General features: G+C 45.3%; 1 protein-coding gene and 1 pseudogene across 1 annotated transcript; both read left to right on the top strand.

Annotated features, from left to right (window-relative positions):
• Window positions 1–1,387: 1,387 nt before the first annotated feature.
• Window positions 1,388–3,094, top strand: LOC133923277 (ATP-dependent helicase HRQ1-like; annotated as a pseudogene).
• An 8,638-nt stretch (window positions 3,095–11,732) lies between these two features.
• Window positions 11,733–13,549, top strand: LOC133920738 (high-affinity nitrate transporter 2.1-like). The gene is made up of 2 exons (XM_062365330.1): window positions 11,733–12,245; window positions 12,339–13,549. Exons 1-2 carry the CDS (start codon window positions 11,776–11,778, stop codon window positions 13,456–13,458), a joined length of 1,590 nt encoding a protein of 529 aa, XP_062221314.1. The 5' UTR covers window positions 11,733–11,775; the 3' UTR covers window positions 13,459–13,549.
• The last annotated feature ends 3,221 nt before the right edge of the window (window positions 13,550–16,770 follow it).

The raw sequence follows: 16,770 nt of genomic DNA, 5'->3' as shown, positions 1-16,770 counted from the left end.
GCCCACCTCTCGTAGTCGTCGATGAAGATGATCCTCGGCGCCTTCTCGCGGGCGAACCGGAGGGGTCCGGAGCACGTCGCGCACCATCCTGGGCCCCTCGCCGAGGATTGAGACAACCGGCACACGCCATGCATGCATAAGTTTTTCATAGGCCGTCCGTCCAGCAAGGAACCTGGAGACGTGCGTTCATGAGGTCTCGACAACCAGGGATCATCATATCCGATCGATCCGACTACATGCATGGTAAAATTATGTCCGGCCTGGGATGTATTCCAAAGCTAGAAATTAAGCTCAACAATATTTACTTTGTTCAGTTTATTTATGTGCCATGGCTTGGAAGAAGATGGAAGCGTAAACTGACCAGAAAGAATAGAGGTTGCAACAAGGGGACTCGAGATTGAGATCATATCAGTGTTGGTGTGATGGGGTAATTAACAACTAAGTGTGCTGCTTTTCTTCGCTCGATCTGATCTGAAGAATTCCGGCACGGCAGCAATATATCACCAAATTAAAGAGCGATGTGATGCCTATCTTATGAGCCATGCACGCATGGTTAGCTCCCTTAGAAACCAACAATTACAAAGTCACGCTCCTAGATTTGAGACGTCTAAAATCTAGAAGCGTGATCAGATGATGGGTTAGTGGCAGGGGTTCAGGCTTTGGGTTGCCAGAGGCGGATTCCTGGTGGGTGGCAGCTTTAGAGAAAGGTCAGTGACGGTAGGCCGATCCGGCGAAGGAGACAGGCACGAGGGTGGAACGGTGAGACGACAATGTTATCGGCCGCGGGCAGTGGAGGATGACCAGCGGGCAGTGCTAGGGCGAGGGAGAGCGGAGACGGCCCGACGGAACCGGGTTAGTGTGACGGGGATCCAGTGACAGGAGTGTCGTTGGAGACGGGTGGAGGAGGACGGAAGACGAGGGCGAGGATCCGGCGGCCGGAGGCGTGGACGTGGTGAGGCGGGAGGTTGAAGATGCACGAGGGTCATTAGATCATGATCTAAGGGCTTAGATTCATCGTCTGATTTTTTTAATGGAAAAACATGCGTCTGAGCCATAGCATTTGCCTTACAAAGTACGTAGTATATATGCACCATCCATCACACGAATGAGACAGGCAGGCCGGCCCCTTAAGCTTAATTTGCACCAACCATCACACGAATTGAGTTGTAACATCTTCTCGGCCTAGTTGAAATTGATTCGCGATCCAATCTGGGCCGTCGAAATTGACTCATCGGGCCGTCCGTGCACCCCTTGCAGCAGAAAAATGGGCTTCCTATCCTCCGGTCAACACAAATTCGGACCCCGATCAAGGAGAAGACGCCGCCCCGCTCTCGCTCTCGCTCTCGCGATTCGCGCCCTCGTATTTCCTTCCTCGTCGGCGACGGCAATGGCAGAGGAGAAGAGGGTGGTGCTCCCGGTGCGCGCGCTCGACGGCCGCAGCACGTCGGTCCGCCTCCCCGCCGCGGCCTCTGTGCGTGACCTCAAGGCCGCGCTCCGGGCCTCCTTCCCGCCAGCGCAGGCCTCCCCCGCCTTCCACCTCTTCCTCCACGGCGCCAAGCTCGCTAACCTCACCCTCGCCCCCGGGGAGTTCGCCTTCCTCATCTCCTTCACCGCCAGGCCCACGCCGCAGCAGAGTTCGTTGGCTCGGAATCCACGGCCCGTGTTCGCCGCGGCTAGAAAGAGGAATTTTTCCTCTTCTTGGCACGGCGAGGATGTTTATGCCAAGATTACCCGGCTGCCATGGCGTGCAGCCGCTGGACCCTTCTCAGATGGTGGAGCACCTCAAGCAAGGGCTCGGGAAGCATTGCCAGATCAGGCATGTCGAAGAGATTCCAGGCAGGGAGGCGTCCTTCTCCCCGCTCCCTCCTCACCTCTCACAGCCCGCGAGGGACGCACTCAAGACCATTGGCGTATCAAAACTGTACAGCCACCAGGCTCAGGCCATCGACTCCGCCGTCTCCGGCAACCACGTCGTCATCTCGATGAGGCGCATTCGTACAAAGGAGCATTTGGTTGCCACATTGCACTGATTCTGAGAAGACCTGAGCGCATTTGCGAAGATGTCTATGGCAGCCATCCTACATTTATATTCTGCACCGCTACATTGGCGAACCCCCGGGAGCATGCCATGGAGCTGGACAAAGTAGAACTCGTTCGGAACGATGGGAGTCCTTGCGGTTCCAAGTACTTCCTCTCGTGGAATCCATCTGTGGCAAGGGCGCGAGAGAGGTGCCCAAGCCCGATACAGGAGGTTTCTTACCTGCTTGCCGATATGGTTCAGCATTGGCTGCGCTGCATTGCGTTCTGCAAGACAAGGAAGCTCTGTGAGATTCTCGAGGAGACTTCGGTAGAGCTGGCGGATTCCATCGGTGTGTACTGTGGTGATTATGTTGCAGAGGATCGGAGGAAGATTGAGGCTGATCTTTTTGGGGGGAACTTGGCGGCGTGGCGGCGACAAACGCTCTTGAGCTTGGGATCGATGTCGGGCATATCGATGCGAGTGCGACATTGCACCTCGGCTTTCATGGGAGTATAGCCAGCTTCTGGCAGCAGGCTGGTCGATCTGGAAGGAGATCGAAGCAGTCGATAGCTGTTTATGTTGCATTAGAGGGTGCTCTGGATCAATACTTCATGAACTTGCCACACAAGCTGTTGTTGAGCATGCCAGGTTGAATCACGCAATCAGAAGGTTCTGGGGAAGCATCTTGCATGTGCTGCTTTTGAAAATCCGTTGCGTCCGAATAGTGTGGTGATGACCCTGAAAGATACAGGCTATCTCATGAACAATCCATCTGGAACTTCAAGCGTGTGGAAATATGTCGGAGCCGTCAAAAGCCCTTCCCGTAGAGTGAGCATACGAGCAATCGAACACGACAGGTACAAGGTGATCGGCAAGCAAGGTTATCGAGCACTCAAGGAGATTGAGGAAAGCAAGGCTTTCTTTCAGGTGTATGAAGGTGCTGTTTACATGCACCAAGGCGTCAGCTACTTAGTTGAGATGCTTGATCTATCATCCAAGACAGCTTAGTGTAGGGTAGCTGATTTGAAGTACTACACGAACATTCGAGACTACACCGAGATCAATGTCCCTTAAGGTGATATTGCATTGCCTCGTGCAAGTGCATCCAAAACTGATCTCGAGAGGACAACACACTACATAAGAAAAATACATTATTATTGACGATTTCTCAGTAGCTATCACCAGTATGCTATTAGTGACGGATCCAGTGCCGATCCATCACTAATGTGTGGCTCAGGTCAGGACCCAGCCACGAGCGTCACTAATGAGTGACGGTGAGCGAACGGCTCATCACTAAAGATATTAGTGACATGTCATATTAATGTCCGTCACTAATAATTCAGTCATTAGTGATGGGTATATGGTGCACACGTCACTAAATGTAGCCTACTCATTAGTGACAGGTCGTTATGAGATCTGTCACTAATATTAAAGTAATTAGTGACGAGTTATAGTTGTTACCATTACTAATGATTAACTTATTAGTGATGGTTGTCCTTATAATCCGTCACTAATTTCTGTCACTCATATCTGCTCGACCACTCTTATCTGCCCATCTCTCTTTCTCTTGACCACTCTCATCTCCCCTCACGTCTGCTCGCCTCCTCCTCCCGCCGCTCACACCTCACCGCCGACGCTGCCGCCAACCTCCCCCCTCCACGACAGCCTGACGTACGCCGCCCCCTCTACCCACTAGGGTTAGGGCGATGGATCAAGGTAGTGACGGGGGTCTTTGCCGTCGTCGTTAATGTTTCTCTCTCCACCTCTCGAGTCCGATGGCAGTTAATGTTTCTCTCCCACAATTCTCTCTCACTTACATCTTTTTTTTCTCTCTCTGGATGTTTAACCTCCCCTTAGGAAACAGTTTCTTGAGCTAACCACGTGAGGAGGCAGCATCAACAGCCACCCCCTGGACTGAAACTTATGTTCACCTGGGGTCCAAGTGGTATGACCAGACGACAACCACGACCATAAACACGTGGCAAAGCCACTTAGTCTCCCGCATCCCAAGGGGAGCTTGGAGCTACTATCGATATAAAGAATAGGGGATCCCTTGTGTGGACTAGCAAAGACCCGCTGGCAGTAGATATTATCAAAAGCTGACTCCGGCACGCACGTCTGGCAGGGCTTGCACGACCAGTCCCCTGATCGCGGAAGGAAACCCCACGATCAGCCCTTTCTGGTTGTGAGGCAAGTATTCACCTAACTAGTCTAATCTCATTTAATGTTATTCACTCAAGTGTTTTCCTTCCCTAGGCACCTCCTTTCGACGAGCGAAGTCATGGCCGGCACAGTGGTATAGTGGCCCGTCTCGTAGCAATTAATGCTATGGGACGACACTATAGGTGGGTATGACGGTCTTGCAAGTGGGCGTAACGACATGTGGCTGATGGGACAAAACACACAAGATGATTAGGCAGACCGAGCATGCCCACACTCCGTAATGATGGCCCCGTAGTAAGGGTTTTTTGGTAGGAATAGGACTGTCATAGTTCTAACATGTACTGTTTGCATATACTTTTGTCCTCCTACTATATAAAGAAGGAATGACCAGACTTGTAAAGAACCGAACTCTTTCTGCGACCAAGTTGATCCCCATAATAAGAAAATACACAAGAGACGTAGGGTTATTATCCCACATGAGGCCTGAACCTGGATAACCCCTTGTGTTCTTGAGTTTATTATCACACACACTCGTAGGAAACGTTGATCACGCTCTTATCGACCGGTATGCCCCGGATACATTGTCAGAATTAACCATCGACAAAGCACGAGAGAGCACGTCGGGCGCATGAGGCAGTACCAGAAGTGGCGTGGAAGGAAAAATATCCATGCTGCACTCAGTAGACTAGATGTTGTAATCGTATTGCTTACATTTCATAAGGCATATTAGGTTTAGAAGCGATACGTATATAGGTTAGAATAATTGTATATCGTATATGCCACCGTGTATGTCACAAGTCCCATTAAAATCACCATGTTCAACCTTCCATTTCCGTAAATTCCGTATATCCAAAATATCTTACAGACATCTAATGAAAATAGACACATTGACAATAAAGAATGGCGTTGCACGAACGACACTTATTCAGCTACAAACCAAATCGACAACGGGCAAAAACCCAATTTAACAAGGTGTCGCTCTTCCAGCGAGCAACATCTTGCTGCCACCCTCTGATTGGGCGACATCAAGGTATCACCCAACCAACAGGGTACACCTTCTACGTTGGGTTAGCGGGCAGCCACGCTAGCCTACCACGTCAATATATCGTCCGTTAAATAAGTGATGGTAGCCAAGTCTCACAAATATTTGAAACGGCATATACTTTTACTATATATATATACATATATATCAAATTCTGCACAGGGAGGCCAGCAGGCCAGGCGAGCGGCTCAGGAGCCTGTGCCATGCGGCGGGGCGTCCAGATGGTGAGCAGCAGCCCAGGTGGCAGCCGCCAGCCGGCACACGGGTGCTCAGTAGCCCATGCTGGCGCTCGGGCCGGTGGAAAGTTGGGCCAGACAGGGCTGCTGTCCAGGCCACGGCGTGGGCCGACCCAGGAGGGGCGCCAGACAGTCGGGCGGAGGAGACCGAGGTCCAGCCGATTGGAAGAAGTGGACCGATTGGCCTATAAAAGGAGATGTATCAGTTGCGGGTGATCGTGGGATATTTCTGGATGAAATATGACTTCAATTTTTTAGCGTATTTGGTTGGAGGACAGTTTAGATGGAATGACTAGTTTAAAGAAATATTTCTCTAAAATATTGGATGAGCTGATCCTGTGAAATTTCTCAGACGAAATCATCCACATGACTCACACTTGTTTCATCTCACCTAGTTTCCACCCAATGCCTCTTTCTCACTGCCCCCTACCTCCTAGCCACCTCCCTCCTCCACACAACGTCGGCGGCCTCCTTCACCCCCCTGCTCACTGCCTCCTCCTCCGTCCCCTACCCCAACCTCCATCTTTCCAGCGTAGCAGATAATGTCCATGGAGCGGTGGAGCATAGACAACCCCGATAAGCGTGGTGACATACCACTCCACCTCCCGGTGAGGGCCAGGAGCGTGCCCCACACCCATAAGATCCTCATCGAGCTACAAGAGAGACCCGATGACTGAGGGAACAATACCGAGGGCTTTGGAAGAGTAGCCGCAAAAGAGATCGGCTTGAGAAGAGAGTGGAAAATAGATGAGAAAAATTAGGGTTTCACGAGGAAAATTTTAGGATACTTTGATGTGTATATTGTGAACCCATTCATACAATAAAGATTATATTCAAGTAAGTTTTTCTCCGTGTTCGTCATTTCACGGTGATTTTTGGTGGATTATTCGATTGTCACGATTTGCACTGGTTTGATCCATCCAAAATCATCCTAGAGCATCAATGTAACTCTCTGAAAAATTTGGTTGGTTAAATTTTTGTAATTTTTGTGATATTTATGTTTGATCTATTTTTTTTCATAATCTATTATAGTCTGCTTGTAAATTTCATATATTTAAATCTAGAGATACGATTTACTTGATTTGAGTTGGAATTGTTTTGTATGATTGTCTAATTTCTACAGTAAAAAATTGAGGGCAATCTACCGGTTAAATCTTTCTATGCATCACTTTTATTAATGTGATAGTTGTCTGTCCGATCCCAAACTAGATTTCATGAATAAATTGAATATTTAATTATGGTGATATAAATTTTGCTTCCACAATCATTCACCTCTTGATTGGGTAATATGCGTATATTCGATCCTACAACTTCAATAGTTCACAGAAAAATCATTCTCTGGAAACTTACTCTGGTGTAATCCTCCGATGATCATCGGATCATCTGATGCATGTAACTACAAAATCCTTTTAAAATTTACTGTTTGCACAATTACTCCGATGTAATCATCTGGTATACATCGATGTATAAAAAATTCTAAATTTCTTCAATTCAATCCAAACTTTGATTCATCTTTATCTTTTCCTTTTTTTGTCTGCATATGAGCTACCTAGTGCTAGACTCAACTAGTTTGCATCATGATAGATCAAACTATTATCATCAACTTCTCTTAATAATATGGTCAAAAGTAAAACAAAAAATATATACACTCTAAGTGTCAATCCAACTCTTTATGACACTTAAAACTAAATAATCTTTAATTTTCCCACACGTCCTTTGATAATCACCGTGAATACCAATATAGAGGTTGAGAATACACGGAAATCATCACTGTGACTAACTTTCAATAATCCTACATCCTAATTTTTAATAATCCTACATCAAATACGTTATTCACGATGATCGTGTTGTAATTAAACGCCAAAACTAGAATTAGGAGTTTAGATACTTACAAATGCCATGCCGCATGGCGATGAAGTCCTCCTTGGTCTTACATGATGCCAGCTGCATGCAGCGCATTTGGCTATTTGGCTTCGAAAATTCTTCAGTTTTAATTTGTTCTTTCCACATATTCCACGACGTATAGATACATACACTATCATCGTGTACCTGGCTGTTGTTTTTTCTATATTCTCGTAAGAAATCGTCTATAAAAATTATTTTTCGCAGACGATTCACAACCTCACAGAACCCGAACCGAGTACTCAAACGGTTTATCTTATAAACCATATGTAAAAATGAACAGTGGTTATCTTGAAAAATAGCTTTTTAGTAATGTTCTTTTGGCACTGCAGGCTTCATCTCATCTGAGCATGCATCCATTCCGCGACGGGTTTGCCCGGGCGGCACCGTGGCATTGCCGGCCGGCAGGCTCATCCATGTTGATGTGTCGCCACGCATGCATGTGCAAATAAACGTGCATTGAGTCAGCAGGTGGATATATTGGCGGAGTCTCCAAGGAATCATGTAAGTCTTGGTTGCATATATAGTTGACTTCCGCTTGCAATTAGCTTGAGTAGGATCCAATGAATCTTAAGTTGGTATTACAATTTATTATATTAGCTACCAGTCACTCCGATCCGATGTTAAGAATCCAAGATGACACATTGCAGTCTTTGTCGTATCCTATCAAATTAGCTGACTAATTAACTTGGAGGCGTTCTAGATCAATCTAGGATGGCACTTTAATTACGGTGCTGTATATCGAAGATGCTCCGACACGAGAGATTAAGAAAAAACTAGAAACGCTGCATGCTACGTTGGCCATGTGATCGATGCAGCCATGGACGAAATACCATCAGATGCACGCAATGTAATTGGTTGATATTGTTTTTCTTTTTATGTACAAAGAAAACTAGAAAAGATGCGTGAGCTTCGCGTGTTCTCGAGAAAAATGATGCATCACTGGTACTTGTTACAGGCCTACGTGGATGAGAGATAACAGAAGAAAAGGTCGAAGTAGTCCATTACTAGTAATAATAGGTAGTCTGATCAAACCTCTTATAATACTAATGATCAGTTAAATACTGATCTCACTAAATTAGTTCAGGTTCGAGATTTGATATCCTCTTAATAAAATTTTAAATGACGTTCTTCTACTCGGTGCTTATTTTAATAATAGACAGTCTGTTTATGCACTAACACATGCAACTTATAATACCTTATGACTTATAAACCCATATTACATTTTAGAGATAGTGACATGGATAGCTATTATAAATTTTAAATCTATAATGGTTATTGGAGGGGTTAGTTATATTGTTGGAAATGCCCTATGGCCTATCATTTTCCTCCAAAGTTGATGGCCTCCACATTCATAATCTCGTGATCCAAGACGCTTGGCAGAGATTTAAGTCTCTCTTATTCGGACCACCTAACAATCAATTCTCTTTCGTGTGACTAACCGCTTATTTTTAAATATATAATCAAGCAGTTCTTTTTTGGGTAGATCGTGGGTCCTTGATGTACGGCTGATGCACGTACGCCTGTACCAACCTACACAAGGAGACTTTTATCAGATGCATTTATTTATTTGTCTGCTCAAATAAAAAAGGCATACTCAAAATTAATAAACATGTCTGTGCCTATGTGTCGATGCTGAGAACGAATATTCGGACTCGGATCGACAAAAGATAATTAAAGCTATCTGTCAGCATGTACTTTGACTATCTTAACGATAACGTATCGTGCATGCATATTATATAAACACACAAATATATATATATATATATATGAAAATATGTGTGTGTCTATATATATATATATATATATATATATATATATATATATATATAATGTATGTGCGTAGTACAGGTTGGCAGTCCAGATAACTTATCTTTCTAGGTCTTTCAATCGAGAAAACTAGCTAGTTTGGAGTAGCACCGACAGGAGGAGGGTTAGCATCGTGCGGCCTCAATTTTGCAGATTAAAACATGCATGAGTATAGCAACTAGTAAAGTGACCCGCTCATTTTCTCAGCTAGCTAGTTAAATGTAATTTACCCTTAAAATTTGATCTTTTTTACATGTGTTCCGTCTTTCACAACTATGGTCCCATTTTACCTTGTACCAAACAGTATCACAACAAATTATCGCATATTCATCCATTAAAACGCCCATTCCAAACCAAAAAGCATTGATATTGTACCTGTAAATTTGTTTTGAGCATCTATCTTCTTTGCTAGCTACCTCAAAACTTACGATGATAAAAACACTTGTTTAAAGACTTGAAGTAAAAAGAGTGGAAAAAATTGTATTTTAAAGACTTGAAGATGATAGTTTGCTCTTACGAATTCTTTTTATTACTTAAGACGTTTCAAACATTCATGAGAATCTAAGGCATCTGGTTGTAATATAGTTGTATAAATGGGTTGTGTGTGAAGCATTTTCCCATGATGATTCCGCAAAAATGAAAGAGAATAGGTGTATATATATACCCCCTTCATAGAATAGAATACCTACATCAGCCACTACATATCTTGCTAAATATGTATCCGTTTCTCAGCAGATTTTGGCATTTGATTATAAGTTAAACAAGAGACTTGCAGAAGACCGACAGGCTAAATAACAGCCAGATAGATGCGCACAATCACACATCCCAAACCCCACAAACTACCAGAGCACCACGCCGCCACACCACGGCTCATGAACTTGAGAAGTACGGAAAGATCGCGAGAGAAGTCGCAGCGAGTTACTACCTCATGATCCCTCCTCGGGAACTCCGGTGTGAGACTTGTTCGTCGCGTCGGGGATTTGTTGGGACTAGGGTTCAGACGACTTCGGGGGGACCGGCTATGGGGGACGGATGCGCGTGGGGTGGGCGAGGAAGAGGGTAGAAGACGAAGCGGCGGACTGGGAGGGCAGCGAAGGCGACGGGGGCAAACTAGTAAAACTGCGGGTGCTACTGCTGCTTCCCAAAGGCTCTAGTTGCTTCCACTTCCTTCCGGTTCCCGTGCCATGTGGATTTTTGTTTTGCTGTACAGAGCACGATAAATGAAGATTAAAAAATTAAATTTATAAATTTTGTACATTTCAATATTTATTTATAAAATTATTAATATTAAACACATTAAATTAATTATAGAGAAAACAATAGTATTTTTATGCATGTACATAGTTTTAATATGTAGGTGAAAGTAATACTAACATAAAAAAATATGTTTCATATTTTTTTGAGTTTTAGATATTTTTCAGCTGATTTATTAATGTGACTAATATTCATTTCGGTATTTTTCTAGAATTTTAGAAAAGAAAATCACATGTGTGTGTATATATATATATATACGTATACATGTATGCATATATATGTACATATATATATGTATACGTATTCAAGGCTTACTGCTACAGTAGCAGGCCCTGAGAGGGCGCTAATTTCTTCACCGTTAGGATATAAGTATTGATAAGCTCTTATGCAAGAACATGGCCCAACTATTGAAAATTATGCAAATTTGTGAAAAGTTGCAAGTAGAAGTCTCCAGAAAGTTGTAGAAAGTTCTCATTTAATTTGTAGGTGATGTTATAATCCACATCCATAACAATTTCAAGAATAAATTCGATTCCGCTTGCAAGATACAAGAAATGACAAGTGTATAATGCAGGGCAGAAAATTACAAAATTGGATTTTTGACATCTATCGTACCCGAATTTTATCGTTTTTGAATCTCACCAACCGGATCGAATTTGTTCTTGAATGTACGTAGGACAGAACCTCATCTACAACAAAGAATTGTTTCAAAATGCTTTTCAGCTCCCCACTTATCTGGATGTAAATATCAACTTTGAACGTACACAATATAGGCTATACAGAGATAAATAAAATAACAACTTTGAACATGTATAGTTTAACTTTGTACCAAAGCAAATAACAACTTTGAACTTGTGTAGTGTATGTTTGTACCAACATAAAAATACTTAACTACTTTGAACTTGTCTAACGTTGTACCAAGATAAAAAAAAACTTAACAATACGAGTAAATTTCAACTTTGACGCTGAAACGTCGCTTTCACGTGGTTGCAGCGCGAGCTTCGGTTTGCATGCAAGGACGAAAGGTCAAAAGGACCCGTGGGGACCACAGCCACATGGTACGGCAGGCGTACGGTAGCTTAGGTAGTATTTTTTCCCGGCGCAGGCGTACGGAGGCGAAAATGTCAACTTGATCCCCTTCAACCTGCATGCATGCTGGCCTGAGGTACTGAGGTGAGATGCTCCCCCACTTATCAGGATGCCATTGCTGCTAATTGTCAACTCTCCCAGGATACCACTGCTCGCTATAAAAGTCTACCATTCCAAGCACCAGAAGCACGTAGCAAGCTGCGTACCACTACACTTGTACAAGAGCTAGCAAGTGATCGAGTTAGGGAAGGTCAGAGGCCATGGCGGGTGACGCGTCGGGGAGCTCTCTGCATGGGGTGACGGGGCGCGAGCCGGCCTTCGCCTTCTCGGTAGAGGAGGGGCCGGTAGCGGAGGACGCCACGGCTGTCAAGTTCGACCTGCCGGTGGACTCGGAGCACAAGGCCAAGTCCATCAGGCTCTTCTCCTTCGCCAACCCGCACATGCGCACCTTCCACCTCTCCTGGATCTCCTTCTTCACCTGCGTCGTGTCCACCTTCGCCGCCGCGCCGCTCGTCCCCATCATCCGCGAAAACCTCAACCTCACCAAGGCCGACATCGGCAGCGCCGGCGTGGCTTCCGTCTCGGGGGCCATCTTCTCGCGTCTCGCCATGGGCGTTGTCTGTGACCTCCTCGGCCCGCGCTACGGCTGCGCCTTCGTCATCATGCTCGCGGCGCCCGCGGTGTTCTGCATGGCCATCATCGACAGCGCGGCCGGCTATATCGTCCTTAGGTACGAACCCAACCTACCACGCATGCATACACGATTGATTGAATAATTAATCTCTGACAGTAATATGTACACTGCCGATGCATGCATGCGCAGGTTCTTGATTGGCTTCTCACTGGCGACGTTCGTGTCGTGCCAGTACTGGACGAGCACCATGTTCAACATCAAGATCATCGGGACCGTGAACGCGCTGGCGTCCGGGTGGGGGGACATGGGCGGCGGGGCCACGCAACTCATCATGCCATTCGTCTACGAAGCCATCCTCAAGTGTGGCGCGACGCCGTTCACGGCCTGGCGCATCGCCTACTTCGTGCCGGGGCTAATGCACGTGGTGATGGGCATCCTGGTGCTCACCATGGGGCAGGACCTCCCCGACGGCAACCTCCGCAGCCTCCAGAAGAAGGGAGACACCAACAAGGACAAGTTCTCCAAGGTGCTCTGGCACGCAGTCACCAACTACAGGACCTGGACCCTCGTGTTTGTCTACGGATACAGCATGGGTGTGCAGCTGACCACCACCAACATCATCGCCGAATACTTCTACGACCAGTTCCACCTCGACCTCCGCGTCGCCGGCATCATCGCCGCCTGCTTCGGCATGGCCAACGTCGTATCGCGGCCCTTGGGAGGCGTCCTCTCCGACGTCGGCGCGCGCTACTGGGGCATGCGCGCACGCCTCTGGAACATCTGGATCCTCCAGACCGCCGGCGGCGCCCTCTGCCTCTGGCTCGGCCGTGCCAGCACGCTCCCCACATCCATTGCTGCCATGGTGCTCTTCTCCTTCTGCGTTCAGGCTGCCTGCGGCGCCACCTTCGGCGTCATCCCCTTCGTCTCTCGCCGCTCACTCGGCATCATCTCTGGCATGACGGGGGCTGGCGGCAACGTAGGGGCGGGCATCACACAGATGCTCTTCTTCACCTCGTCCAGTTACTCCATGGGCAAGGGGCTCGAGAACATGGGCATCATGACCATGGTATGCACGCTTCCCCTCGTGCTCGTGCACTTCCCGCAGTGGGGCTCCATGCTCCTCCCGCCTAGTGCCGACGCCGATGAGGAGCGCTACTACGCCGACGAGTGGAGCGAGGAGGAGAAGAGCACAGGCCGTCACAACGCCAGCATCAAGTTCGCCGAGAACTGCCGATCCGAGCGCGGCAGGCGCAACGCCGTCCTCGCCGCCGCAGCTACGCCGCCGAACAACACGCCACAGCACGTCTAATGTACTCAATATAGACATAAAGACACATACAGTTTGTACGAATGCTAGCTCCTAGCGTACGTTTTAATAACTTGAGAGACACAAATATCTATTAGGGCATGTACAACTAAGGATTTCAATTTCGTTTTATAATTTTTTTCACAAGTAAAAAGATCAAAATTTGCAAAATTTTATCGAAATTTTGATCATTTTTCATCCTTTGCTGGGTAAGTCTCATATTCCAGTAAAAAAAATTCTAAAATTAAATATTTCGTTTCCCTTCGAAATTTTCGTCAAAATTTTAATCCCTATGTACAACAGTTTCTCTCGCGCACATAAAAAAAGGAACAGAACAGGCTACTGGGCCGAAACATAAGCAGCTGGGAGGAAAATAGCCCACGTTTCCAAACCCATATACACAAATTTTCGGCCCGAAGAGGAACAAGGCCCAAAGAACTGACATTTTTTAGTTTGCTTCATTTTATTTTTCAAGATTGTTTTTGAGGAATTTTTTCTCAGCGGATTTCAGCAGAATGTTTTAGACAGTGGGTCCTTGCACGGCTGTTGTACCAAATGCAAGACAAAATTCAGTAGATGCGTTATTTGTCTGCATAAGTCAAAGACCTACTTAAAAACACAAATGTATATACGTGGATGTTGAGAACAAAAGAATTCGGACTGAAGCATCAGATCGAGAAAAGGCTGTCTGTCGTCCATGTACTTTGACTATCTTAATCATACCTTATGTGCATATGACAGGGGTGGCAGCCCAAATAAGTTCTAAGAGCAACTCCAACGGAAGCTATCACCATATCTACCGAGCGGGACAATTTTTTTTGACTCCAACCAGATGCTTATCTGGCTCGCTATTTCGTTCACTCGCTACTGAGCGTGAGAGGCTCGCTATCGCAACCGCAGAGACAGAAGGGAGGAAGTAACGGAATGATGACTGTGGATCTGTTGTGAACAGTACTAGACAGTTCTAATTTTCTTCTGTTATTCTGTTCCTTCAAAAATATTAGAATTTTTTTTATATATTTCATAATCTATATGCAACCCATTTTAATTAAATTTTGCAGAAAAATTTATGTAGAATTTAAACTAAAATTCTCTAAAATACTATTTTTATAACTTTTAGCAATTTTTAGGGTCTCAAATAAATTCCAAAAATCTAGAAAAATTCACTAATATTTTTCTTATGTGATGGATTAATTTGTAAAATTATTTTTATCCCTAGGTTATATGATGAAAAAGTGAGTTTCTTTCTAAAATATAGATGAGTGGAAAGATTTAGTGAGTCGGTTGGAGCGCGTACAGAAATAGTGGGGGAATCTTTTAGAGAGCCCCTAGATTATATGATCTATAAAACGTGATCATCAATCAATACATGTGCTAATCTTATGTATCATCGTAATAATATGTGACCAGAGATCAGCTAAGAATAATATTATAAAATAAATCAAGAGTTTCATAAACAAGTCACATACTTGCCGATCAATGTAAACGATAGTTATTTTTAAAATAATACATTATTCAGTGATATATAAATATAGACGTGAGATATAACTATCTCTATGATTACTTATAGGACCTATCCACTTCACGACGTGTGTGATGCGCGCGGGCTTTTGTGACTCGGTGATGCGACGCCATCGACCATAAGGAGCACTAGTTGCTCACTTGTTCGCGACACTCGTCGTCTTGACCTGTCATGCCGTGGTTCTTGAAAATAAACAAGCTATTTTTTCTCGATCAAGCGATAGGAAGAAGGCTGTTTATTTAGTATTCTCGCAAATTACTAAAAAAAGCCAGTCCCATTTTTTTACCGAGTTTTTTTAGATGCAGCGGTTTGAGCAATATAATGTAATCTGAAAAACATAAGTGTCAATTAATAATAACCGGTCCTTAAATATTTAGCCGGCCCTAACAAGAACCACGCACAGTTTTGCCCTGCCAGTGTCCACCCAGAGCAGGAGGTGATCCATTGGAATAAGTTACAACGGAATCGTATTGCTTCGGTTATGTAGCTTCTGAGAAAGACTCTTATACCGAATATAACCAAAGAAGATATACAGGTACGTAGTGGTATATCTGCTGAGTATCTGACCCTTCGAACTTATCAGGGCTATCCACCAATTTATATGATAAGCTAGCTAGCTAGCTGTGATCATCACTGTTAAGTGCATCTTGGCTCCTCCACGAAATAACAAGTTGGCATGTTGCTATCAGCTGTGGATGTTCGAGAGGCATTAGACTTGACCAATTAAAAACACAAATGCATCGTCTACCACATATTAGTAAAACATGGTCCAATAATAGTGTTTCCTTGATCAGCAGTGAGGAGCTCCGCGGCGGCGGGGGAAATGGCGCGAAGGTCCTGTCCATGCACGGATCCGCACCAATAAGAGGTTGAGACGATGTGCAAGCAATAGAGGCGGGGCTCACCATGCGTCGCAAATTCAGCGGTGAGGCGGAGTTCGCTGTGTTTGTCAGAGCGGGAGAAGACGACCTCGCACACGGTGGGAGGGGAAGAATGGGCAGCGGGGTTGGATGTAGGAGGCCCCGGCGGTGCTTCCCCGAGCTTCAGGCGGCAGGGAGATGGTGGAAAGGAGCTTGGCGGCTGAATTTGTTGCTGCAGCAGCTGCTCATTTGGGGGAATGGGAGACGAATGAGGTATGAGGTCTGACTTCACCGGTGAAGTCGACTTCAGCGAGCTGCGAACCGTTGATTTAAGATGAACGTGTCAGATTTGATAGTACAATATTCTAAACAGTAAAAAGTTGTTGAATTTGCTACAGAATCCACGAGAATCTACAGTAACTGATCAATAAAACTGACATGGTAACTAGCTCTAACGGTGACTTGAGTAACAGAATCCACGAGAATAGTATACAGGGGAATACAAAACTAAAGTAGCGGCACCGAAAGTAGCATTAAAATTTTCAATGACATATAAGGGTCGGTATAAGATTTAATGGCATGCAAGGAATTTTCTCTCGTTAATTAGTCTGTCTCCCAAGTCAGAGTATTGCTGCAACCCCGGAAGCTCGGAACAAAACCCGTAGGAAAATTGAATATTGTATAAAAAAATCGTAGACTACAATAATTCAAAATCAGACATTCATTCTGGTGGAAGAAGTGAACGAGCACAACAAACAAAGAGTCCATATCCAATTCCAATTGAACGAAGGCATCGTTATTAGGCCCATGGTTTTGCCAGGCAAGCCCCATCTGAATTTTCCTAGAGATACAACCCAATGAAGCCCAATATCCAGGTGAAATGCAGCCCGCCATCTTGTGGGCTGTAAAAAGCCCAGCCCAGCCCAGCCCAGC

The sequence above is a fragment of the Phragmites australis genome, chromosome 6 (genome assembly GCF_958298935.1).
Source record: "Phragmites australis chromosome 6, lpPhrAust1.1, whole genome shotgun sequence".
NCBI lineage: Eukaryota > Viridiplantae > Streptophyta > Magnoliopsida > Poales > Poaceae > Phragmites > Phragmites australis.
The sequence above is the reverse complement of the archived record's forward strand: the minus strand, read 5'-3'. Positions and strand labels throughout refer to the sequence as shown.

Bases quoted from the DNA above. Each gene is read 5' to 3' on its own strand.
- LOC133920738 (XM_062365330.1), top strand. From the start codon at position 11,776: ATGGCGGGTGACGCGTCGGGGAGCTCTCTGCATGGGGTGACGGGGCGC. The intron at 12,246-12,338 runs GTACGAACCCAA...ATGCATGCGCAG, and splicing joins GCCGGCTATATCGTCCTTAG to GTTCTTGATTGGCTTCTCAC.